This window comes from Gymnoscopelus braueri (genome assembly GCF_963280865.1).
Source record: "Gymnoscopelus braueri genome assembly, chromosome: 1".
NCBI classification, from domain to species: Eukaryota; Metazoa; Chordata; class Actinopteri; order Myctophiformes; family Myctophidae; genus Gymnoscopelus; species Gymnoscopelus braueri.
This window is the reverse complement of record NC_137603.1, coordinates 26,373,794-26,398,691: the sequence shown is the minus strand read 5'-3', so window position 1 is coordinate 26,398,691 and position 24,898 is coordinate 26,373,794. Positions and strand designations below refer to the sequence as shown.

The 24,898-nt window shown below is 42.0% G+C and overlaps 1 protein-coding gene across 1 annotated transcript in view; it reads right to left on the bottom strand.

The window, feature by feature from the left end:
• Positions 1 to 24,594, bottom strand: part of dennd5a (DENN/MADD domain containing 5A) — a 45,074-nt gene extending 20,480 nt beyond the window's left edge. Inside the window, exons 1-4 of the mRNA XM_080434188.1 lie at positions 24,338 to 24,594; positions 7,565 to 7,633; positions 6,579 to 6,688; positions 5,277 to 5,979 (exon numbers count right to left, since the gene is read on the bottom strand). Coding sequence (XP_080290314.1) covers positions 5,277 to 5,979; positions 6,579 to 6,688; positions 7,565 to 7,633; positions 24,338 to 24,437 — 982 coding nt within the window. The 5' untranslated portion in view covers positions 24,438 to 24,594. The remainder of the gene's footprint in view (positions 1 to 5,276; positions 5,980 to 6,578; positions 6,689 to 7,564; positions 7,634 to 24,337) is intronic.
• Between the last annotated feature and the right edge of the window lie 304 nt (positions 24,595 to 24,898).

Below are 24,898 nucleotides of genomic sequence, written 5' to 3'. Positions count from 1 at the left end.
CACGGTCTGAACCGTGTTTGCGCAGAGTAGCGGTCCGGTGCCGAACACGGTCCAGACCGTGAAATATGTCTTTTTGTTTTTTTCGTTTTTCTCCACACGGGCGGGGCTAGAGCAGCTCTGGGAGTACCCATTGTGATCTTGAGAAGGATAGGCCAGATAGATCACCGGAAAAACAAAAACATGGCTGCCATCCACTTCCTGTCTATTTCCTTCTTTAAAACACCTATATCTCCGAATCTGTTTCCGGTGGGGAAAACCGGTCATGCGCGATCCCCCCCCATTGTAACTCGCGAGTGAAATGTTATCGTTCCAGGTTGTAGCCAGGGTCATCGCGCAACATGAATGGATGTTTTTTTTTACATGGATTTGCTCCTCGTGGAGTCTAGAGCTTTAAACAGCAAAGCGCAGTCAATGGGGAGAATGCTGGCACCCAACGTAAGTTGTTATGAAAAAATGCTGGCACCCAATGTGTTAATTGAATAATCGAGAAGCGTGTATTTTTTTTATATTTTTTATTTTTATTTTTATTTTATTAGACACAAAATTATGACAAAATTATTAAATTGATATGTCTAATTAACCACTTAAGCTCTATTTTATTTCTACAAGATCGGCTATTTTCTGTATTTCTGACTTATTTGTAACTTGATTACTTTAATTAACTGCTGCACCCCTAGAAAACATTCTGATTAGAATGTCCTAATAAGAAAGACAAAACTACTTCAGTAAAATAAAAGGCCCCCCATGCTACCATCAAAACTGGGCCTTTAAGGTCTCATTATGTATTGCTGCAGAGGTTGTGCATACGTGGATTGAACTCTGATGACACACTGACAGCTTAACCTCTGACTGGCATGATGGTCAAGTTCTCTGGTTTATGACTTCATTCAGTAGCACTCGTTCATTCTCATGAGCTTCCACACTTAAAGTCATGCGTTTCTTATCCATGTATGCTCTGTCCAGTCCCGTTTATCTGCATTCCTGCTCTATCGCAACAAGACTCAGCCTATATCCAGCCACTGTGCCGTCTGTGTTGCTATGGTGCCAAAATAACTACGAGTCCTTGATTGGGCTTTCCGCTGGTCCACGGGAGCAGGCTGTCCCCCTGGCATGGGCCTCTCTCTCACTCCCCTGTTCACCAGGCTACCTTCTAAGAATACTAAACTAGTCTGTTTTCTCTCACCCCTAGCCTTAATAACAAGAGGCTGTCATCATAGGAAAACGGAGAGAATCACACACATTTACATTTTGTGTGGACATTTTATGTGGACTCTATGCAGCAAAAGTGTTAATTTAACTCTGCGAGTGTGCAAATGTAATTAAATGGACGACCCTTATGGGTCCATTTGGTTTTGGTCTCAGGAGTGGAGAGAATGAGTTGAGAAAAGATTAACCAGTGTTTTCAATATCACTTTTATAAACAAATCCTGCTCTGACCTCAGCATGCGCTACCAATCTCCGAGTGACATGTTATGATGTGTGTTCCATAATCAATTCCTGTTGATGCAAAACATTTGTCCACCCCTCAAAGCACACACTCTGGAATCATGGAGGAGAGGTTATTTGCTGTTTCTTATTTTATTTGATGTGGGACAGTATCATCTCCGAGCAAGAGAAACATTAATACGCATCACAGCCGGCCCCAATTGTTGAAAAGCTGGGCAATATATTGATTTCTCTTCTGGCATGCCTCTATTAATTAGTTTCTGTTTGCAACTCATGTTAACCAACCAACTTAGGTACAGTTGCAAATTACATTGTTGCAGGTGGGCTTATTGAGTCGGAAGTGGCAGTATGGTGGACTAAAGGTTAGCGGAGCACGTTTGTCCCGGTTTCTGCAACTTTTCTTCACAACTTTCTACAATGGTTTTGTAGTGTCACAAATCGTTGACGTGGACTGGGCTTTATTGTTGTTCCCATTCAGAAGGGAAAAACAGAATGCTTATTTCAATTGCATTCCATGTCTATGTCTATGTAGGAAAGATGCTGGCCGGGGGCTTTTCTATCCGAGTTATGAATTACAGCTCTATTTTTGAGCACAGAACAGAGTCATCTCCTTATTTGCAGAGCATCCTTTCCTCGGTGAGTATGAGCTTGCATGCATCTTTTCTTCCCTTAACGATGCCCTGTCTCTTCTGGGTGGAAAATCTCTGGGGCTGAAACCTACACAACAGTCTTTGCACATTCTGCGGTGATGGGGGGGGGATGATGTCACCTCCAACCAATAATAATCATTCTGCATCACTGCCATCCTCCTTGTGGAAGGGTTTCCTAGCAACGCCACAGCTTTGCCCCTTAAGAGCTTCCCCCAAGCCTCTGGCGTTTTGTAAACAGTTGGCCTTTTCCACGTCAATGTAATGGATCCGATCACTCACTATGCAAGCTCCCACATCCTAATATCATTTCCCTGCTATTCTGCATACTCATGTTCACTGTAAAGCACGCTCCACCTCTGTCTACAGAACGGACCTAAGTGTCTCAATTGGTTTTAATGTTAGAGTGAAGAATGCAGATCAGAATGGTATGAAACATTGTCCAAGTTTCTAAATCTGAACCTATTCAGCCATATATGATTTGGTATCATCTGGCCTGTGTTGTGTAGGTGCTTGTCATGAATATTGACGGTAATTCTGCCTTCCAACGGTACTTAACAATGTATCATAGCTGTATTTATTATCAAAAGCTTACTTGGAAGTATTTGACTTCCATAGTCTCTGAATTGGTTTTTATTTTAGAGTGAAGCACACAGCAAACAAAGAGGGACTGATGGGCACTAACACAGTTGGCCTTTCACAGCGGACTGCAGCAAGCTGGCTTGTTTACCCCAGAAGCTCAAACACACATGCATGCACACGCACACACACACACACACACACACAAACCTCTCTCTGTGTCACACATGCACAAGTCCACACTCCCACTCTGTAGGCGCTGCCTGAGCTGGGTGAAGAGACTAACATTTACACAAGCACGAGAGTCACGGTGCACTGCTTCAATGGAACCACTCCATAGGTTACATAATGTGATGGTTATATAGTTTCACTATGCACCCCAAGCATGTATCAGTGACCCTAGCCTTAAGACATTATTATGTTCTGCTCCTCTTATACACGGTATACAGTTTCTTATACAACAAATCTTCAGATTAGAGCGGGCGATACTAAGCAATAATGCGTGATGACAGCCTAAAATTGTCCAGTACCCAAGTCTATGCATTAATCTAATATCACATAATGTATCATGTTATGATAACTCCTTTATGCTACAAAGGCAAACAACACGTGTAGTGCTAGTAACAGACACCTGATATTTTCTGTGGCCATGGTATAAATCGATATACAAGTGTTATTGTGATATGAAACTAGATATGACATGGGTCCTTTCTCAAAATGTTCTGCAAACACCAACTGTCACCCCCAAAATATTGTCACAATATTATCAAAGTATTCTGTAAATATTGTCAAGTCAGATCACAAGAATGCCAAATGTTACAACATAATTAGTACCCTGGTAATAATTTTAGTACTTGTCAGGTCATGGTGGGAAGAGACATACAGCTCAGCTGTTAAAGAAGACCATGCACCATGTAAATTTATATTTGACATTGGCCGGGTTTCCCAAACGAATTTCAGCTCGTGCGTAGCCTAGAAGCTGCGTAAGAGCCTCCACGCAGCTGCGCAGTAGCAACCCCGCTACGCACTATCTTCATTAGTAGCAGCTGGTTGTGCCCTACGTGCCATCTAAACTGGCTTCGGGAGACACCATCGTCGTAGGTTCTCGAGTGCACGGGTTACGTGTATGCTAAACTAAATTCGGGAGACAGCATGCACGTAAGACCTCCTAGACGAAGCCTACGTAAACTATGTAGTGCTGTCCTACGCTACACAGCAGTTTAAACACCCTTTGCGAATATATACAGTGAAATGGATCATAAAAATACCAGAGCCTCAGCCAACTGTCAGATGTCCTGAAGCAGTCCACTCCAAATGCAACTTTTGAATAATATATTTATGAATTAAATTACAGCAGTGAGGTGACATCTGCAAGGTAAATAAAACACTAAAGTGTCCCCATTATGCAAGTAAATTAAATATACTTAAAATACCAAAAGTAAAAGGTATGCAGAATGTCCCATTTCCCAAATTTAATATGTATTAAAATATCTTGAAAATAGTAGATCTACAAGCTTGTGAGGCGTTGTGAGCTTGTAGATCTGCTATTTTCAAAAGATTTTTTAACCATTCATAAACATGGCGAGCGCAACAGCTGTCACTTTGTGAGAGGAACTGGGGACTTTCATCATAACGTTTAACTATAAAACGTCGAAATTAAGGAAACATGTTTAGCTCAGCATCATTTATATACCTTTAGTTAACTTGGCATATGCTTAATATTTTTATCAGATGATCGGATCATCCGTGAGAGTACAATTTGTAAACTTCGGGTTCATGCATGCATAGAGGACGAAGCAGCACATATATATATATATATATATTTTTAAATGCTGTTTCCCGAATGTAGTTTTAGCAGACACGTAACGCCGTGGACTTGGGAACCTACGACGATGGTGTTTCCTGAAGCCAGTTTAGATAGCAAGTAGGGCACAACCAGCTGCTACTAATGAGGGTAGAGCGTAGGTTTCGCCGGGTCCCAGCTGTGTAGTAGGCTCTTACGCAAGCTGCGTGGGCTACGCATGACCTGAAATCGCAGGCTCTTACGTGCCTGCTAAGGTACTGCACAGCCTGTGTGGACGCACATAAGACCCGTCGTAGGACCTGCGCAGCATCTCTACGCAGCATCTCTACGAATCTCTTTGGGAAACGCGCCCATTGCTCGTATTATATTCTCCATTATTTACCTATTTCTTGAAACTGCAAATGTTGCAAAAGAATCTGACCCAGTTTTTACACCCGTAAACCTGTGATGTGACAAAGTTGAATATAAATCTGATATTGCAGCCAGTGTGTGTGTGTGTGTGTGTGTGTGTGTGTGTGTGTGTGTGTGTGTGTGTGTGTGTGTGTGTGTGTGTGTGTGTGTGTGTGTGTGTGTGTGTGTGTGTGTGTGACCTATCGCTAAACACAAAAACACTTTTTCTTGAGCTACTATTATTAAATCATTCAAAAAGCCTTTTCCTACTATGATAGATATATCCTTCATCCTCATAGTGACAACAATCAATTTTAGGTTGTCTTTCTTTTCTTCTGACGTGACAACCCTTAAACCTTAGCTTCACCAACATGGTGAGAATCACACGGTCACCCGCCCCGGTGACTTACGCTGAGAGTAGAGCAGTATCTGGATCTCCAGCAAGGCGCAGGTGAACAGCTGCAGGACATTCTCCACCCCGAGCAGGTCGAACATCTGGCCGATGTGGTACTCAAAGAGCGGCAGTTCGGCCGTGCTCGGCCGCTGGCAGACCACCGGCCCGTAGACGCCCGAGAACTTGAGGGAGCGCCCCGACGGCGGCAGGGGCACCTCGTACAAGATGTTGTAGATGTAGCTCTCCAGGGGCAGCGGCGGTGGCTGAGGGGAGCTGACGGCTTGGTAGAGTTGATGCAGCACCTTCCTGCAGGCCTGGGGGAAGGCCATGGGCGCGATGAGACAGATGCACTTGGACACGTACAGCGTGTCGCGGCTGATGTCGTAGGAGTTGAAGCGCTGCAGGCGGGAGATGGCGGGAGACGCGTGGAGCGTGGGGTGGGGGTGGGGCTGGGGGCGGGGCTGGGGCAGGAGATGGCGGTGGTCCTCGGGCCCTGGCGGCGAGGTGGGGGTGTGCAAGATGTCGTACTGCTCCGCGTTGTGCATGTGGTACAGGGTCTGCATCGCGCTGCAGATCTGCTTGCTGGTCACCTCCTCGAAGAAGGTGAGGGCAAAGCCGTAGGTCCGAGAGCCATCCTCTCTGGTGATGATGTAGGAGTGGAACTGAGGGTCCCGAGGGTCAACTTGTGTCCGGAAGGACAGACCCTTTGGCATACACAGCTATGGGAGGGAGGAGAAGACGGTGTGCACAGTTAGAGAGGTAGGAATGTAAAAGGTACAGAGTAGGGGTGGGGCAATTAACCAAAATAATAATAACTGACTTAATCTTACTCGTGTAGGTTAATCGACTAATTTTCTTATATATCAACAAATCTACACAAAAAAGTTATTATTATAACAATAGATTTTTTATAATCGACTTAATCGATATAAATCAAAATAATCGTGATATTGATTTGAAGTCATATGGTCCAGCCCTAGTACAGAGAGTGTAAGAATTGACCCAAATGGACCCTTAAGGCCTTTGCAGACAGGGGTGCGATTAGTCAATCAGTTTTTACCGCATGCGAAAAGACGCACAAATCGAACTGGGTTCGATTGGCGAAAAAAAACGCACCGCCGCAGCCACTTGCCGCACGGCAAATTCGGAGCCAGTGTGCATGAGGTCATAGAGAACCATGTATTCTTTATAAAAAAAATATTTCCGTGCGAAAAATCGCACCCTGTCTGCAAAGCCTTTACTTCAAGTTTTGAGAGTTAAATTAATTTAACTAAAAACCTATGATTAAGAAGTGTTAATGATGTACTGCATTTGTTACCATTCCAACTGCATCCTGGTCAAACGGGCTCCACTCAACATTCTCTGGGTAGTGCGCTAGGACTTTGGATTTGAAGGTTCTCCGTAATGGACTCTGCTCAAAATTCTCACCTGAGGAAGAGAACCAGAAGGGGAAGAAAGAAGGAATGGGGACTTCAGACATATGCAAGAGCAAAAAAAGTTTAAGACATCCTGTCAGTGGCAGGTTTGAGGTGCAAGAAATCTCCAGAGGAAACAGGAAGTCAGCATATTTGTCGAGAGAGAGAGAGAGCGAGCAAGAGAGAGAGAGACAGACAGAGAATCTGTATTGCATCATATAAAGCTGTCAACTGCATCCTGTTCTGGACAATGATGAAAAACCACAGAAATAAAAACAACCTATCCTAACATTTTACTTGGTCAGGGATCGCAAGACTTTACTTGGTCAAGGATCACAAGATGTCTCGACAGTGAATGCACCTTGTGACAGCTTCAATGGCAATACAGACAAAGCAACCCAACAAAATAATCAATACAAAAGCCCAAATCATGTTCATTTGAACCCAGAGTGAAGCAGAAGTGATGCACACAACAAGGCATGATTGAAGAGTCATTCAGAGAGTGTGGGGAAGAGAATACACATTGACCAAGCAACACCGGTCCCCAGTAGCTCTGGGCGTGCGTGTGTGAGAAAACAGAGACAGTGACTGTCAAACATCGACTTGTTGTTCAGTAACTGCTGAAGGATGTGAGGGAGCAGGAGGGAGGGGGGGGGGTGGTAGAAGAAGAGGAGATAAGGGGGAGGGGCTTAAAGGGAGTGCAGTACGACACACCTGTGCAGAATTGAACTGTGAAAACTCAAGGGGTGCTGTGAAACAAAGGAAGGGTGCTGTGAAAGAAGGGTGTGTCAGGTCTTCAAAAGGATTAAAGGGCACAAGCTGAGCTGAGGGGAACAGGGGCAGTGTGTTGGCAGGGGTACGTGGGATAGGGTGGGTGGGGTGGGGTTACCTTCATCTGCACTCGCCAAGTTTCCTCTTCCTTCTCTGAATTTAGTAGCCTCTATATACTGGCATAAAGCTACACAACAAATAAAACAACAGTATTAATGAAAGGCTGGCTCCAGAAGGGTAGCGCATCAATTTAATAGGTGCATACACGGCATAATAATTCTTTCAGTGGTTCTGTTCTAGAGGAGAGATGTATAGACAGTCCTTCATGTCTCTGTCAGGTCGGTGGCCTATATTAATTCAGGCCAGCTAGCAGTGTGATAATAACAAACAGTTGTGTTGCTGTGTATATCATTGTTCCATCTCTTCTGCAGGCCAAGGTAATCCATTTTGTTCTCATATGGATTATAGGTAGTCACAACTGAAAAGAACAAACCTGTATGCAAATAACATTATACATAAAGAAAACTCACAGTGACGGAAGTTGGCATATTTTAGCTTATGAATATTTTGAGCAAAAGGTTTTAAATATTATGTTTGTTAACAATATGTCTATTTCATTGAAAAATCTAGGTTAACATCTGGAGAAAACTTAACCTAGACATAAGTCCCAAGTATTTCATGCATGGATAATTTTCCTTAAAAACATTTATATTTTTGCTAAATCAATTTTATACTAAGAAAACAAACAGTTTCGCAAAATGCTGTATCCATGTATCCTCGTGTGAGAAGTTGAGAACATAACTGATTCTCACACTGTGGAAAGACATGCCCTGGGTTTGAACCTAGCTACCTTCTCTTCAATTGAATGTGATGTCAGCTATGCGCCATTCACAAAGGCATTCATCTCTTCTTCACAGTAAAACAAGCTAAGTTAACTTCCTTTTATATTCAATCACACCGAGGAAAGCAGGAGGGAAATAGAGATGCCTATTTCTCTCTGTTGGTGTGGGTAGGAAGTTCCTCCTACAGCCCTGCTGTCACAGACATCAGACGCAGCATGTTAATATTGAGCATGAGCTATCAAGTTACATACTCTCTCAACGTTTCTAATATCACCAGATCTGCTGCAAATCAATGTTGTTGTTGTAGTTGCTGTTGTGCCAAGATAGCCTCTCAGATGTCAACAGTCCAGGGTTCTTTTCTCAAGCTCTTTTTGGCCTTTGCTGCTTGAGCTGAGAGAAACTAAACCAGGTATAGCTTATCTTTCTATTTACATTACAGGTAGACTACGATGATGACACACAGGTGGCAGATGATGACAAGTCCTTGAAATGACCTAAAGGCATTGATATACTGTGTTGCTCGCAAGCTGGAAATGCATTGTGAGCTTGTAGATTTGCTATTTTCGCTGCACGCACAACACCAGTATTCAACAAGTATAAAATCCAGCTTATGCATGTCTGCTACCCCCTGAAATTTGTAATGACGTGTGCAGTGGTTGTTACAGAGATACTGTCCTAATCTTCATTAATGGAGGAAACAAATTACATTTTAAACAGAAAAATCTGTCACTGAACACAAAAGCAGCAGCATTGGGCTCATCACTACCCCATCCAACAGTCAGTCAGGAAATGTTGAGTGGAAGAATCATCTTCACAAGTAACCGCTTAACCAAGCTTAACAATCTCAAACACTGATAGTCATTAAATCTCTAGACATTTTCCATAGAGACAGGCATGCACCCAGTTTGAGCACTTCTTGTCCATGTCTGATGGACAAGAAGCACTAACACATGGGGAGAAATGGGTCAATTAGTCAGATTCAAAGGTGTATCTTCACACTTATACCCCCTTTTGACCAGTATGGAATGGGTTCTGTTCTGGTTCACACACCGAATTTTGAACCATATTAAAATGCATGGAGTATTTGAGAAATTGAGATAGCAGTCAGATTGTGTCTAACCACAAATAAACAAAAGTGTGAATGCACCAAAGATGCACTGCGTGTAATCATAATGTTAAGCGTAAACAGGGTTATGTCTGTATACCAGTATAAAATGAGTGACAAATAAACCCTCCTGAATATAGTGTATATACAGTAGATGATACTTTTCCTCATCAGCTTTTTTCAGTCATAAAGCTACATATCCAGCACAATGTGCCATGTCATGCATTGCAGACATTCTAAACCACTCTGTCGGTCGGTCTGACAGTCCACAATTCTCAAGTGCAGCTGGTAACAGGTTATCACAGATTACGTACTTGTTTTAAAATGCCTCTTTACAACAAAAGGACTAAGACTGTGATGACAAGAGAAAGCGTTGGGAGTGGGAGTTCAGTGTAGCCAAGTTTATCTTTTCTCTCTTTCCTCCTGTGTGCCAAGCACCACGTCTGGCTCTGACACATTACTGTGCTCAGCCTGAATACCATCGTATCCATCACAGCTCAAATGGACGCCCAAGTGAAACGCAGCTTTCTCATTGGAAGGCTCAACTTGTATGCTTCATTGAAGGTCGGCAGCAAAATGTTTTGTGTACTTTGCTACGTGTCAGAATAACTCAGCTGTAGAGACATCAACACATTTTTATCCACAGGAGGAGGACAGGAGGAACTGAGCTACAAGAGGCTAAGTTACAAGTAGATTAACAGCCACTAGCAAGTCTCACATCCAGATAGAGAAAACATTTTTCAGACACAAGTCTAGACGAGAGAGGATAAACTGTCCCAACTGGAGATGAAAGCCCATGGTCAAGGATAGGAGGCAGGGGATCCATGCTGCCTAACTGGCAAATCTCACTCTGCATTCATACATCAGACGTTAATCACACACTGCCATATAACACTGAGTGTAGGGATGGCTAGTAAAAGCAGTACCTGGCTTAAAGAATGAAAAGGTTATTGCAGAGAAAGTTCAATTAGATTCCATAAAGTACCAATATACCAAAGCACTAAATGTGAAAAGAGGCTGTTCAAAAGCCTTGGGACTGATAGAAAAGAGCCTTCTGCTGTCTGTTATCTGCTGGGGAAGAGCTCCTGTGGGGGCGACAGTGGCTCAGGAGGTAGAGCGATCGCCTGGAAATCAAAAGGTTCATGTCTTGAGCCCAGCTCCTCCCAGCACCGCATCAAGTGTCTTTGAGCAAGACACGGAACCCTTAACTGCTTCCAACAGTTACTCACTTACTAGTTACTACTGAAATGCAGAAGACAAATTCCGGGTATGTAAACGTACCTTCTTCCCCTTCTGGAAAAATGCTGGGCATGTGTAAATGTACTTGGCTTGCCCTTCTTGGAAGAATCTGTATGTGAAAATACAGCATACTGTACTTGACTTCCCTTTCCAGACAAAAACATTCTGTGTATGTGCAAAATGTGTTGCAGTGAATCATTACTCTTCTGTCAAACAGAGAAGAAGTGATTAATTTACTTCCACTATAAATTATAAGCACTCAAATGTGCTTTACAATGTACTTCATTCGTCCATTCACACAAACTGCAACAGCAGAACACTGTTACACACTACGCGTTATGCGGTACACATTCACACACACACACCAATGGCGGAGGCAACCATGCAAGCCAGTGAAGCCACCAACCTGCTCATCGGTGCAGTTGGGGGTTCAGTGTTTTGCTCAAGGACACTTTGACACATGCAGCCAGGTGGAGCTGTGGACAGATACAGGTGGCTGCTCTACCTCCTGAGCCACTGCTGCCACTGTGACCGATGCTGAAAAGAAAATGGACTGACTCCATTCCCTTTTCATAGAAACATTTGGATGGTCTCCATGGCAGAAAGCCTTCCTCAGTGGAACAGAAGAGATGGACAGGCAGACTCAAAGGGGTGCAGTGGCTCAGAACGTAGAGTGGCCATCTGGGGAAATGGAAGGTCCCCGCCCCGAATTCGATCCCGGCTTTGTGTTGAAGTGTCCTTGAGCAAGGCACTGAGCAACAGCAACCCTAACTGCTCCTAGAGCACCCCAAAGTGGCAACCCACTGCTTCAAATAGTTAGGATGGGCCATATGCAGAGAACAAATTCCCCCACCAGGATCAATACAAGTTACCGAAAAAGGTCATGAAAGTCTCTGACGGCATCATCAGTTTCATATAAACAAAAGAATTTGCTGCCATATGGTATCCTGGGCCCTCTGCAAAGACTGTGTTCTCTGGTTCCAGGCAGCAGAAGGAAGACAAAGGGCGAAACTGCGACATGCAAGCATCACTCCTGTCATGGAGTCTGTCTAGGATTTAGAACTACCCTAGGTTTTCTCTCAGAGGATGTTGTCTCCTAGGCTATACCAATTAGCCACCCCAACAGAGTTGATATGTTTGGGCATCTACAAAATATGTATAATTTAGACTACACTAATAATGAACACCCTCTGTAACGTTACTATTACAGCTATTATTCTGTCTATTATTGAGTCTCAATTTTATGTCTTCTTTTTTTTTTTAACTTAATTTTCATTTGCAGATTTTCAGTTACAGTCACAGTACAGGGGTTCATATATTACATTATCATGTAGTGGTGTCCTCAATTTTATTTCTAAACCAAACAGACAAAATATACATTAATTTAGTGTTTCTGCCTGGCAGTATAATCACCTATATCAAATCGGATCCCCATAGCCTCATACCTGCTATCCTATTTAGCAATAATTGGAGGATGCCAACAGAAGATGTATAAAACCTATGGCGTCGGTATACGAGGAAGCAATGTCAAAGCTCCCTACCATGTCAGATTACCTTTAATGTTCTCCAGCAGTTCCAATGGGAATGAAAAGCATCTGTTTACCGGTAGTGTCATGACAGTGCATCATGACATTGCTCATGTAAGAGAGTGTTAACTGTTGTTTTATGAACAAAATGGCTCATAAAAACAATGACGGTGAAAGAGGTTTGTTGTAAAAAGCTCTAAAGAGCAAATGTGTGTGTGTGTGTGTGTGTGTGTGTGGGGGTGTGTGTGTGTGTGTGTGTGTGTGTGTGTGTGTGTGTGTGTGTGTGTGTGTGTGTGTGTGTGTGTGTGTGTGTGTGTGTGTGTGTGTGTGTGTGTGTCTGTGTCTGTGTGTGTGTCTGTGTCTGTGTGTGTGTGTGTGTGTGCCTTCGGCTGGGTCGATAGAGCATGGGATATACAGTATATAAGAGAGAGAGCGTGTTTGTGTGTGTAACACTTTAGTGCTATACCCATTACACGATTAACCATTAAGGAGGGCAATGTGGGAATGACTCTCCATGGCCTATGCTGGCAATTTGCGTTCTTTTTCTTTATTCAGCAATGTCATGGTATTCCAGTGGAAAGGGAATTTATTACAGCTCTAGATACTATTTTGTATTTTGTTTCAATTGATAATATCAACTCATCTCTAACATGTTAAAATGTGGATTCGTTTTCAAAGATGAATTATACAATTTCTGTTTTCCTCAACTCTCTGAATAGTGAATACACGTTGACACTGTCACTCTGCTGTGTTAACTCAAACCGCAGTACAGTGTCTCTTGTTAATGAAGACAAGTAAGTATGGTATATATAGTATTAGAGCGTTCAATTGTAGTATATCAATGCCAATGTCATGTTCAAGATGTCCCAGCCAACAAATGACCAGTGGTCACATCAAAACACATTAAAATTGGGGGAAAAAAAGTGATTACAATATTTTACAATGATGGTTTAATACCTTGTCATGTGACAAACTGAACTATGAGTCAGTGAATATGAGAGCACGTCCACATGATGTGTTATTATCAGCTTCCAAATGGCTCTATTCATTCATTTACTGAAAGGGATTACGTACGAGTGCCTGGGAACCTCAAAGGATGTTTAGCATTTGAATAAAGCGGGGCCTGTTTGCATGTACTTATGTGCCTCAGCTGCCTGTTTTCCAGCGTAGCCTGCAAGGCAGCCTGTGACAGAAGCATCCAGGGGGCTGTGGATTGGGAGGTCATACATATGCTAATCAAACCCTAGTCTGCACGGAAACCGACTGTGTGCCCCGAAAAGTTATTTGCCATAAAGTTAGCAATGTGTCTCATCAGCACTGAATCCAATCTGCTGTATTACCGTTATGGTGCTTAAGAAATAGAAAGGTATACAAATACAAAGATGAGAATGACCATCATCCATGGGTAAAAAACAGAATTTTGTATACTCACTGTCATCCTTAGATTCTATTTTCCTCAAGGTTGCCTCGTCACTGTCCCCAGTCCTTGTTATAACACAGTCACTGACCTAAAGCTGCTTTAACTGCTTTTGAAATGTCTGCTTGTTCATTTCATAATAAGAAAGATTCAGATGGGCCCCAACCCTGGAGTACAAAGCAAAATGTTATTTGCTCTAATGATGGAGAAGAGAACATGAATTTAACCCCCAGTCTAAAGGGCCAAAAATGCTCATAAATAGGCTCCAACTAAAAAGGTGCCCAGGTTTTCAGCTATTTCTTGTAGAGGATTTTAAGTGTGTTTTATCCACACAAAAAAACAACAACTTTGTGGACAGTTGCTGCTGAGAGTTTCTCTCTCAGTATTTGGAGAAATATTGGTATGGTTGGAAATGGAAAGCAATAAATTCCTTCTTGAACTGAAAATGTGTTTTAGGTGACAACCGAGTAAGTCACATTTCTGAAACCCAATTTCCTGCTCAGGTCAAAGGTACTTTCCATCCACCAGGGAATGCACACCAAGTGATGATCAGAACTTCAGAAACTCATAACACACAGAATGTGTAGTCAGCACAAACATTTGTGGCCTATAAAAAGGTTATTTTGTCACATAAAGGCTATTACTTCTGAGCTTAACATAAAGGAAATTGAGGCAACCCGGTCCTGTAAATGGTGTGTGATAGATAGCATAGGCTACAACAGCATGGGTGACCACATAACAGTTCATTTCGTTCTTCCAAGAGTTTCCTTCAAACTTCAAAGAACTGCAAGGGTGGCTTGTCACAGGCTCAGTGCCAGAATTGTGACACCATGATGACAGTTGATAAAATGGTGTAACATAAAGGATAATTTAAAAACATAACCAAACTCATTAGAGCTCTCTATTTGACAATGAAGTATCTAAGCCAACCAATAACACTCACACTGGCCATGTTAGATAACCTACTGTCTATTTGACCTTGCATCACCAGGCTTTCTGCAGTACATACATGCACGCACACAGACCATTTCCGTATCCACTCCAGAAAGGATATGTAGAATGCAAACTGCAACGCAAATTGATCCCAGTCTACTGTCTGTTGAGGCAAATAAGACTTAGCCAAGTGTATGGCGTCTTGGCCTGTAATGCACTTGGTGAAACTTTACTGTGCTTGATGCTCAGTGAATGTGCCTGTATGCACAAGCCTTCATACTCTCACACCAACAAACTTATCTCACGAAATCTTACCATGGAACAACAAATACAGGTCAGAGCATGCTGAACACAATGACATGACTCAAGTGCTGCTCAATTTGGCCTGTGCTAGGCTGTCAGCTTTCTGTATGCATGTGAAGACTTGCATAAGCATTTTTTTGTACATAATATGTATAAAATAACCATAAACAAACCTGACATGTCCATATAAAGGCAGGACCACGGCCATGTCGTTATGAGTATACGTTTTTTTATACATATAGTATATTATACTATGTATAAAAACGTATACTCAACGACATGGCCGTGGTCCTGCCTTTATATGGACATGTCAGGTTTGTTTATGGTTATGTCAGAGTGACGTGGCCGTGGTCCTGCCTATATATGTGGGTCTATTGGGTTTGTTTATGGTTATGTCTGAGTCAGAGTGATGTGGCCAAGGGCCGCCCGACCTCCCATTAGCCAATTAGAACATAGGATGTAGTAGGAAATGTGATCATACGGTGAAGTTAGTATAAATTGGGATTTAACTATCCAACGGTAATGGGTAGTTACAGCTTACAGCGTGGACAACCATACTGTCACTAATGTTAGCTCCGCTGACTGACAGTATGCCGAGGCAGCAGGAAGTTCGCACTACCACATTATGCTCTTTCTCACGCAGAGCATGTGACTGATACAGCATGTGTTTGCAGACCAACGTGAGTGGCTTTCCGCGAACTAGAGCACGTAAGAGCACTTTCGGATGCAGAGGGTAAGTAGAAAAATATGCCATTATAAATCTCTTTGCTTAGTAGGTCACAACCTCCCAATGAGGGAGGAGACAGGAAGCTGGGGTAAAATAGGCTAAATGTTTATAAATCACCAGACTGAGAGCAGCATAACCAGAAATGACATTTAATGCTGTGTCCCTATCACCACATAGCACCCCAGCACCACACCTCATGGCCTAGCACAGCCTTGCACGAGCCCAGCACGCAAAGTATTTCCTGTTTCCATAGCACAGTAGTACGGTAACCCCTCTCAAATCCACAGGTATGCGAAGCAGACTCCGCTCATTGACACTCCTTTGTAACGTAAGTGCATAGGTGGAGGTCATTGCTTCTTCCCTAACAATGTAATGTAGACAAGTGGCTAACTGTCCTGTATACAAATGCAAATCACCTGTGCAGGAGAACCAAATGGACCCTTACAGGTGTGTAAACTCGGAGTGTAAAAATGGAACTAAATGGATGTTGTTAATACAACAGTTTATTAACAAATGAAAACAAAATAATCACAGCAAAGCCAGTGCAAATATATACAAATTAAAACAAAAATCACAGCAAACTATATGCATGTTCTGAGGTCCTGGGGGAGAGTAAATACAGTCCTCACTTAAGTCTACAGAAATATCATGACCACTGCCAATCAGTAGCAAGCAGCACTATACATCACCGGTTTTGGCCCTGTTTGGCCTAGCTCAGACCACCCTGGAGTGGGGCCAAAATTGGCACCCTTTTTGGCCCTCTTCGGCCCCACTGAGCCCACTTTGGCCCTGGTCCTTTTATATGGAAAACGACGGCACAAGTAGGCGGTGTGGTGGCGAACGGCCTTTTTGCATGTAGTTGAAGCGTAAGGGGGCGGGTGGGGAGAGAGTCAGCTTACTGAAGTCAAGGCACAGACTACTGTGTTGTTGACAGACAACGGATGCACGCTTATGAGAAACAACACAAATAAAACCTGGCAAAACAGTTGCAGGCATTAGCGCAAGATGAGGGTAAAGGAAACATTCAGTCTAAATGTCCAGTAATTCGCACACGAAAAGGAAACATTAATGTCCAGTTTGCTAATCCACAACTACTGTGCCAGATAATCACCAAGAGAGTTAAAAAAGAAAAAACGTTTCAGTCATTCAGTCCGACTTCACTGTAGCCTATAGTAGCCTTTTCATAAATCATATTTGTATTAGGCTGTCCTGAGAGTTTATAATATTTAGAGAAATGTAAAGTTTCAAATACAAAAGTATTGGTAGTAGTTGCTGGACATTTAGACTGAATGTTTCATTTATCCTCATCTTGCGCTAATGCACGCAACTGTTTTGCCAGGTTTTATTTGTGTTGTTTCTCATAAGCGTGCATCCGTTGTCTGTCAACAACACAGTAGTCTGTGCCTTGACTTCAGTGCGCTGACTCTCTCCCCACCCGCCCCCCGCCCCCTTGCGCTTCAACTACATGCAAAAAGGCCGTTCGCGGTGTGGTGTGATGTGGGTCTTGCCTGTGGAAACCCAGATAATAATAGAGAGCCTCTATACATGGCTTTACTAATAAGCATGAAGTGTTGCAGTGCCAGGCTAATGAAAGCTTAGCCAACCAGACTACCAGACTAGCCTAACCAGGCGAGTCAAACCAATATTCTATAGTTAAGGTCAGAAACATTTAACCACATTAAACTTAAACTCTGACATGCCAATTTTGGGCACATTTACAAATTAACTTTTTGGCAGAGCATCATCAAGGTTAGGGTTATATGCCTCTTTGCTATTGAAAAAGACTGCTTTTAATGGAGCTAGATGATAGCTTAAATACATACATTAAAACACAAATGCAAACACTTCACATATGTGAGCGGGTACAGTGCTTTAGGCAGCAAGGGGGCATTTTTCATTTTTCATTTTATTACAGATTGTTGAAGTACAGAATATAAGCTTTCATATGATGTATCATTCATTGAAATTGGAACACATTTGAAGAAGATGTGATCATTTGAATCTTGTCATCTTTAATAGTCTAAACTGAGATAATCCCTTGTAAAGAATTTCCACTTTCTAGCACCTCTCAGCTCCAGGTAATGGGCGTGAACAATGGGTAATTTATTCAACCTAGCCACTCCTCTAACCACTCCCCCATTTTCGGATTTTTACTGTGGAAAGCAACTAAGTACATTTACTCAAGTACTGTACTTAAGTAATTTTTTTTAGGTATTTTATACATAGGCTATTTGAAAATAGCCGCTCTACAAGCTCACAATGCGCATTGCAACGTGTTGTGAGCTTGTAGATCAGCTATTTTCAAACATTTGAGTACTTTTACTTTAGGTACTTTAAGTATATTTTGATGCCAATACTTTTGTACTTTTACTTTGCTTGAACGTAACATTTTGAGCACAGGCCTTTTACTTTCTATATTGTGGTGTTGCTACCACCAAGTGCTTCTTCCACCACTAAATTTGACCCACTGGTAGTCGACTATAGTCGAGGTTTACCTACTAATGTTAAAGACACGCACAAGCTAGGTCCTGGATTAACTCCAACCTGGTGGTGTTGTTGTTGGTGCACTCTCCATTTACAACCCGTACATCTACAGAAACGTTCAGATTTCAAATATAAAGTCCTTACCTCATGACAACGGATGTTACCATTCACTTCGGGTGGGTCTAAGTACCCGTATCTTCCATATTGTTCAATAAAAAGCATTTTAATCCGATCGGTGGCCATTTTCTCATAGAGTTATAACGTATCAGGAGTGCAATACCCCCCCCAACCGATACGGCCGCGTAGTCGAAAAAAAAAACGGAGATGGCCATCAATCGGATCAAAATGCTTTTTATTTAACAATACGGAAGATACGGGTACTTATGAGGGCCCGTACATAATTATAACACCCGTGGTCATGAGATAAGAACTTTATGTAGATGAACGTTTATGTAGATGTACGAGTTGTAAATGGAGAAATGCAAACACCAGGTGTACGTTCTGCCATGACGCTTGGCGACGAGCTAACAATGCTAAAGCTCCTAGCCTCGTTACTCCACTGTTGTTTTGGCCACATCTTCAGTGAAATACTTCCATACGAACGTCGAGCGGCCTGTTGTTTAGCTGGGGCTGACCTCACCTAGCTGCTGTGTTCGCTACAATCTTATATTGTTTATACAACTAGATTCTGTCCCGAAAAAGACTAACGCAATACTGGCCGCTTCCTAGCCCTGGTCCAGAGCGTTAGTGAGATTATTTGTATTTACTCCACTGCGCCCTCTACAGATCTGGACAATTTGAATTTACCATTAACCAAATCTGTAGAGGGCACTGTGGAGTAAATAAAAATAATTTCCGTCTTGCGGACATTTTCTGCCCAAAAAGTGTATTTTACACAGTAGCTGGGGTGCTGAGAGGCTTCCCACCTCCGAGAATAGACTTTCAACAACACAAAACAGCCTTTGTTTCAGTGAGTAGCGAAATAGTTTTGTTTATTTTCACTACTCTTGAGTCTTCCAGGGCGTTAGAGGGAACTCACTAACGCTCTGGACCAGGGTCCACCGTGGTGAAGTTAGTTTCAGCCTCAGGTCGAATATTCACCCAGTGGATATTACTCCAGTAAAGTAAAATACCTCAAAATTGTACTTAAGTACAGTACTTGAGTAAATGTACTTAGTAACTTTACACCACCACAGAGAGGAGCGAAACTGATGGGCGGGGATTAGGCTTGTAACCGGAGTACAATGCCTAGCTATGACCAATCGAAACCTCTCGGGTTAGCAACTCTCTACCAAACTCTCCGCCCACAGGACTCTCAAACAGGCACACAGACTAGCAGAATAGGAGCCTACTTTACTATACAAATTTAACCATTTAATGACGTTAAAACGGATATCTGTTGGGATTGAAAGCTTGCTCGACATTCGAACTGTGTTAATATGGAAAAAAACGAAAATCAGCCAAAAAAAAAAAAAAGTTATTTTGCTTAGTTTCTACCGTTTCTCATCTCGCGAGTTGATGCCCGAAACACCAGGCCTGCTCACATATGTTGTCCAGCATGCCTGTCTCTGAAAATCAATCTCAAGACCAAACACAACATTCTAAAACCCAGTCAACAGACAAAGGAATGTGGAGTTGATGAAATTGCTTATTCAGCTGCACAAGATAATGGAAAAGGCCAGCAGTCTGTTCTCTGGTTGTAAAGGGCAGTAACAATTGATAGCATGTCATTACTAAACCCAACCCAGAACTACAAAGTTATACAGCACACTAATTAATTATTGCATATATTTCCCTCCCAAGTTGAACTCCCAAAAGGACTGTTTCACTGTTTGATGGCAGTAAACTGAACTGGCGCACTCAGCCAATAACTACCAAGTGCAATGTTTTCTCTGTGTTCCCATGCAGCTACTAACAATTGATCCCCATAGCATTTGGATTCCCAAGTATTGTGAGATGTCCATTCAGGCAGGACATGGTGTGCACGGCGCACGCCATTGGCACAAGGAAGTCGAGAAGGCAGTTGTCCTAATTGTGTTTTGGGTTTGAATGTAGAGAAGACACCGGAGCAGCTCGGACAATTGAAACCTCTTTTATTAAGGTGCAAAGTATACAAGACCTCAGAGTTGCTCCAGTGTCTTCTCTACATTCTGCTGTATGGTCCTGCTCCTGTGACACACCGGGCTTGCCTATGTTTAGGCTGATGCACAGCAGTAGACTCCCTTTCTTCTGTGTTTTGGGTATGTTGCAAAGTGACTTCAATGAACGAGTTTCATTAGACATATAACAGTAATAGCAAAATAGCAACTGGACTGGATAGGTTTTCAAAGTAGAGATTAAGAAATAGGTAGCCATTCCATTTGGCTGGAAATGGGGAGGTAACTAACTTGTAGAGGTTGTTGGATAGTTATTACATAGATACAACTGCATAAAATGCATAGTTTTTGACAGGTTACAAAATCATAATCAATAAATCAAATATCATGATCCAACATGGTTTTGGATTCTCATCACAAGTACTGTATCATGACGTAATATCCCATTGTTATTAGTGTTAGCAATAACTTTGTATCCCTCCCCACCCTTGGAAATTAAAATACAATAGAGTACCAAAGTCCTGACGTCACTCGCTCATCCCCTGGGTCAGGTAAGTTGGGTCATCTTAGAATCGTCTCATATAAGAATTGTGGTCCAAAAATAAACAAATTGTCCCACCGCTATTGTCAGGGAGGTGGCTCTGTATCGTTTATGATAGTCAGTCACTCATATTTGACGACTCAAGTGTGCCTGTTACATTCTTTGTCAGCAGAAAACAACCTCTTGTTAAAAAGCAGAACCTCACAGCACAGTCAAATGAGACTCACTAGATTTGTGGTGGTTTTCACCCACCACAGTTCCTTTTTTTCCTTTCCAAAACAAAACTATTATTAGAATAAATTACCCATTTACACTCTAGTCTGTATGTAGTGTATGAAAACAGTAGTGTTTACAATTAATATCATGTTACATGGAAGAACATGAAAGGAGTTCTTTGCAACCAACAACCACATGCTCACAACAACCGACATCTGCTTTCTTTGCAACAAACAACCACAAGCTCACATGTACAATGTCTTACACGAGCACACCAAAATGTATTAGCATATCATTGAAGGCTCCCTGGTTTTAAGTATTTTTGTAGTTCATATCATGCAGTTTAATTTAAACATTGCATTTAATATTGAAAATGAGAGTAGCCTAGATTAGAAGAGTAATTTTCTTTATCTGGATACCTCATTCATGGCCAAAGACAGTGTTACCCTTTAACTTAGATGAAAGGCGTTCACGGTAACCTGTGAAAGCAGTATCGACGACCCAACACTTACAAAAAGAAGTATGTCACCTAACCTGTTTTCTTGAACGAGACATACTGTAGCTGTGAGGAAAGAGATTTTGGTCTTCATGCCCGTTACTGTGGTTATTTTTTTATCTAAAAATAATATGGATTTTCGTGGATAATACCTGGTTGGTTAATGTCTTGTCATCAGAGTAAAATAATATATTTTAGAACATCTATATTTAGTCTATATTTAACATAATCCTTTAAGCAAAAATGAACAAGGCTGGGCAAGCCATGGGTAATTTCCCTGTGAAGTGCACTTATGTTGTATATATCCAGGTGTTTCACATTCTACCAGCTGCTCAACTGAAGCAGAAAAAGGCCAATGCAACCTTAAGGTTGGGATATTTTGCTGGTTGTGTGACATTTAGCAAATTTCATGATTGACAACCCATAACTCATTGATCTAGAAATATGGTCATGATGTCCAACAGTTTTCTCTTTATTTTACCTGGTAGTCAATTTGAGACCAGGTATCTCTTTTTCGAGTAAGACCTGGCCAATAGTGCAACTGATAAAAAAGACGTATATGCAAGACGCAGAAAGACAAGAATATAAGAAAGGCAAATGATTGGGATGGGTGGTAGATTAGAGTGTTGTAGACTACTTAAAGGGGTAGACCACTCATTTTGAACATTGAACTATGTCTTTAATACACCTTAGAGCTGTTGTGTGGAAATAAGAAAAAAGTCCCCCCCCCTTCTGTGTTGCCTAGAAAAGGATAATTGATTGAGGTCATGTGATCAGTAGCCTCGGAAACCCATGCCTTTTGTTTTGTTTCAAACGAAAAAAAGCCTGGGAGAACCATGCAGGAACGGTGGGTTCTAAACCTTGTTATCTCCTAACCAATCAGAGTGCAGAGGGGCGTCGCTCTAAATTTGGTGACATCAGCGTGTTCCGTACACAGGCCGGGGGGGGGGGGAGGCGGAGGGGAGGGGAGGCGGGGACATAGATTGGTGAAGCAATAGGAAGCGGCGCTGGAATCCAACCGCCTGGGTTTGGATCCGCCCTTCAAGACCATCGATAGGGCTCGCTCTTTCAGGCTATGTGATCAGTGACATACGCAGGGTGTACTTTTGGCTCCGCTCCCTCAGCCAAAAGTACACCCTGCGTATGTCACTGATCACATGACCTCAATCAGTTATCCAGTTCTAGGCAACATAGAGGGGGGGGGGGACTTTTTTCTTATTTCCACACAACAGCTCTAAGGTGTATTAAAGACATAGTTCAATGTTCAAAATGAGTGGTCTTCCCCTTTAATACTGTGTTAAATACTGTGTTACAATGTTGTCATTAAGGTCAAATATTGATATAAATATAGATCCAAAGTTAAGTGCCTGAAATCACCATTTGCATCAAACAATAATATGAGTGGCCAATGTAGCCTTTAGTGGAAAAACATATCCACTAATGGAAATGTTTTTCAATTACACTATTAACAACTCATAATTGTGAGACTGACTAAACACACAAGCATCAATGTATTTAAAAAAAAAAAATGATTCATTATCAATATATTATATTCTAATGTTTAGCCTATAACTGGGAAATAACCCAATACCACTCAATGTAATATTACTCTCTCTTGTCAAGGTTGACAAGCAACATTAATAAGCAACTTTCATTTCAGTCAAAATTACTCACAAAACTGACAAACATTTAAATTATGCTGTATCTGTACACTGCAGATTATTGTTATCCATCTTCAAAAATGATCCATTTGAAATAAAACGTAGAAAGAGAACTGCTAAATGTTCATCCCAGCTCTCACAAGACCCTACCATTCATATTTCCTATGAACAGTTATGACAAAAGTAGGCTACATTATTTTCTAAATTAGATCTGTCCCAATGAGACACATCTTATTTTCTGGCTACATTGTATCGATCATGGAATGGTTGTTACATCGTATCAACCAGAACTGTACAATAAATTGTATCAACCATGGAATGGTAGTTACATAGTATCAACCATGGAATGATAGTTACATTGTATCAACCATGGAATGGTAGTTACATAGTATCAACCATGGAATGATAGTTACATTGTAACAACCATGGAGTGCTGAGCACTGGTATACAGCCCTCGCTAGTCGTATAGCATCAATCAAAGGCCTAAAGATGAACATTGACAATAACACACCACAATTTGACCAATATTCTGCCATACCCAGATCAGCAATACAAAATGAGTTGCACATTTCTGGACCACACATATCTTAATGTTTATTACAGCGCTTTTAAGACGTACAACAAGCTAACGTTATAATCCTCTCGACCAGTGTTGCCATGTCGGCTTATTATAAGCGATTTTTCTGTAAAGTTGCTTGTAAATATTTGTAGTTGCGGGTTGCGTTTTTTTTTTGCTTGTTTCTAAAGAGCAGTTGCTTATTTAGGCTTGCTTCCATTTTTTAAATTTATTTTTTAAACCAGTGGTTCTCAAATATTTTCATAAATGTTTTGTGCCCAGGGAGCATTTGTGTTGTTAGAATGTTTCAAAAAATATTCCAAATATTCCACATTTTGGAAATGTGGCAAGAGTTTTTGAAAATAGCAGATGCATATATACGGTAGGTTTAAAGTGCTCATGTGGCCTAGTCACTTCTTTTGGGCTTGTTTTCATAGACCTGGTTGCTTATTTCTCTCACAGGATATGGCAACACTGCTCTCGACCCCTCATCCAGCTTTACACACACACACACACACACACACACACACACACACACACACACACACACACACACACATAGCCTACAGGCTGAATAAACACATTCTAGGGCCTGTATGGACAGTGTCCAGTATGTCGTATTATGCACATGAAGAAACGAATGATCAAATACATGAAAAGCTACGACAGAATAGATCATTGTGAATGTCACCCTAGTAGTGGATCACCTGATCATCATCATCCCCCCTGGCAGGGCAGCAGCTACTCACCGGACAGTTCGTCGGGTTCCAGCCCGCTCTCTGTGTCCAGCCCGCAGACGACGAAATAATCCGCGAACCGACAGGAGTTGGAGCTGAATCCGGTGGTCATTGTGAGACTGGTCCGCTGGCAGAACCCTGCCTTATCCTCGGCCTTTCGATCGGGCGCATATTAAAGGGTGTCGAGGCGCTGTTGTCGCTCGGTAGCCATCGCTCAGCGGATGATGATGATGATACGACGATGTGTGATCGCAGGAGAGAGAGCCTAGGGAAAAATCAGAGTATGGCAGTCGAAATGCATTGTGGTCATTGTTGCCAGATGTTGCGAGAGAAATAAGCAGCTAGGTCTATGAAAACAAGCCCAAAAGAAGCGACTATTTATAGGCCACATGAGCGCTTTTGAAAACAGTGCTATTTATTGTCTATTTGAAAATATCCGATCTACTTGTAGAAAATGTGGAATATTTTTAAAACATTTTAACACCACAAACCTTGTTGTATGGGGGTCCCTGGCATAACATCTTTTCAGATGGGGGTCTACTCTGCAGACAAATACATATTAATTATAGGGGT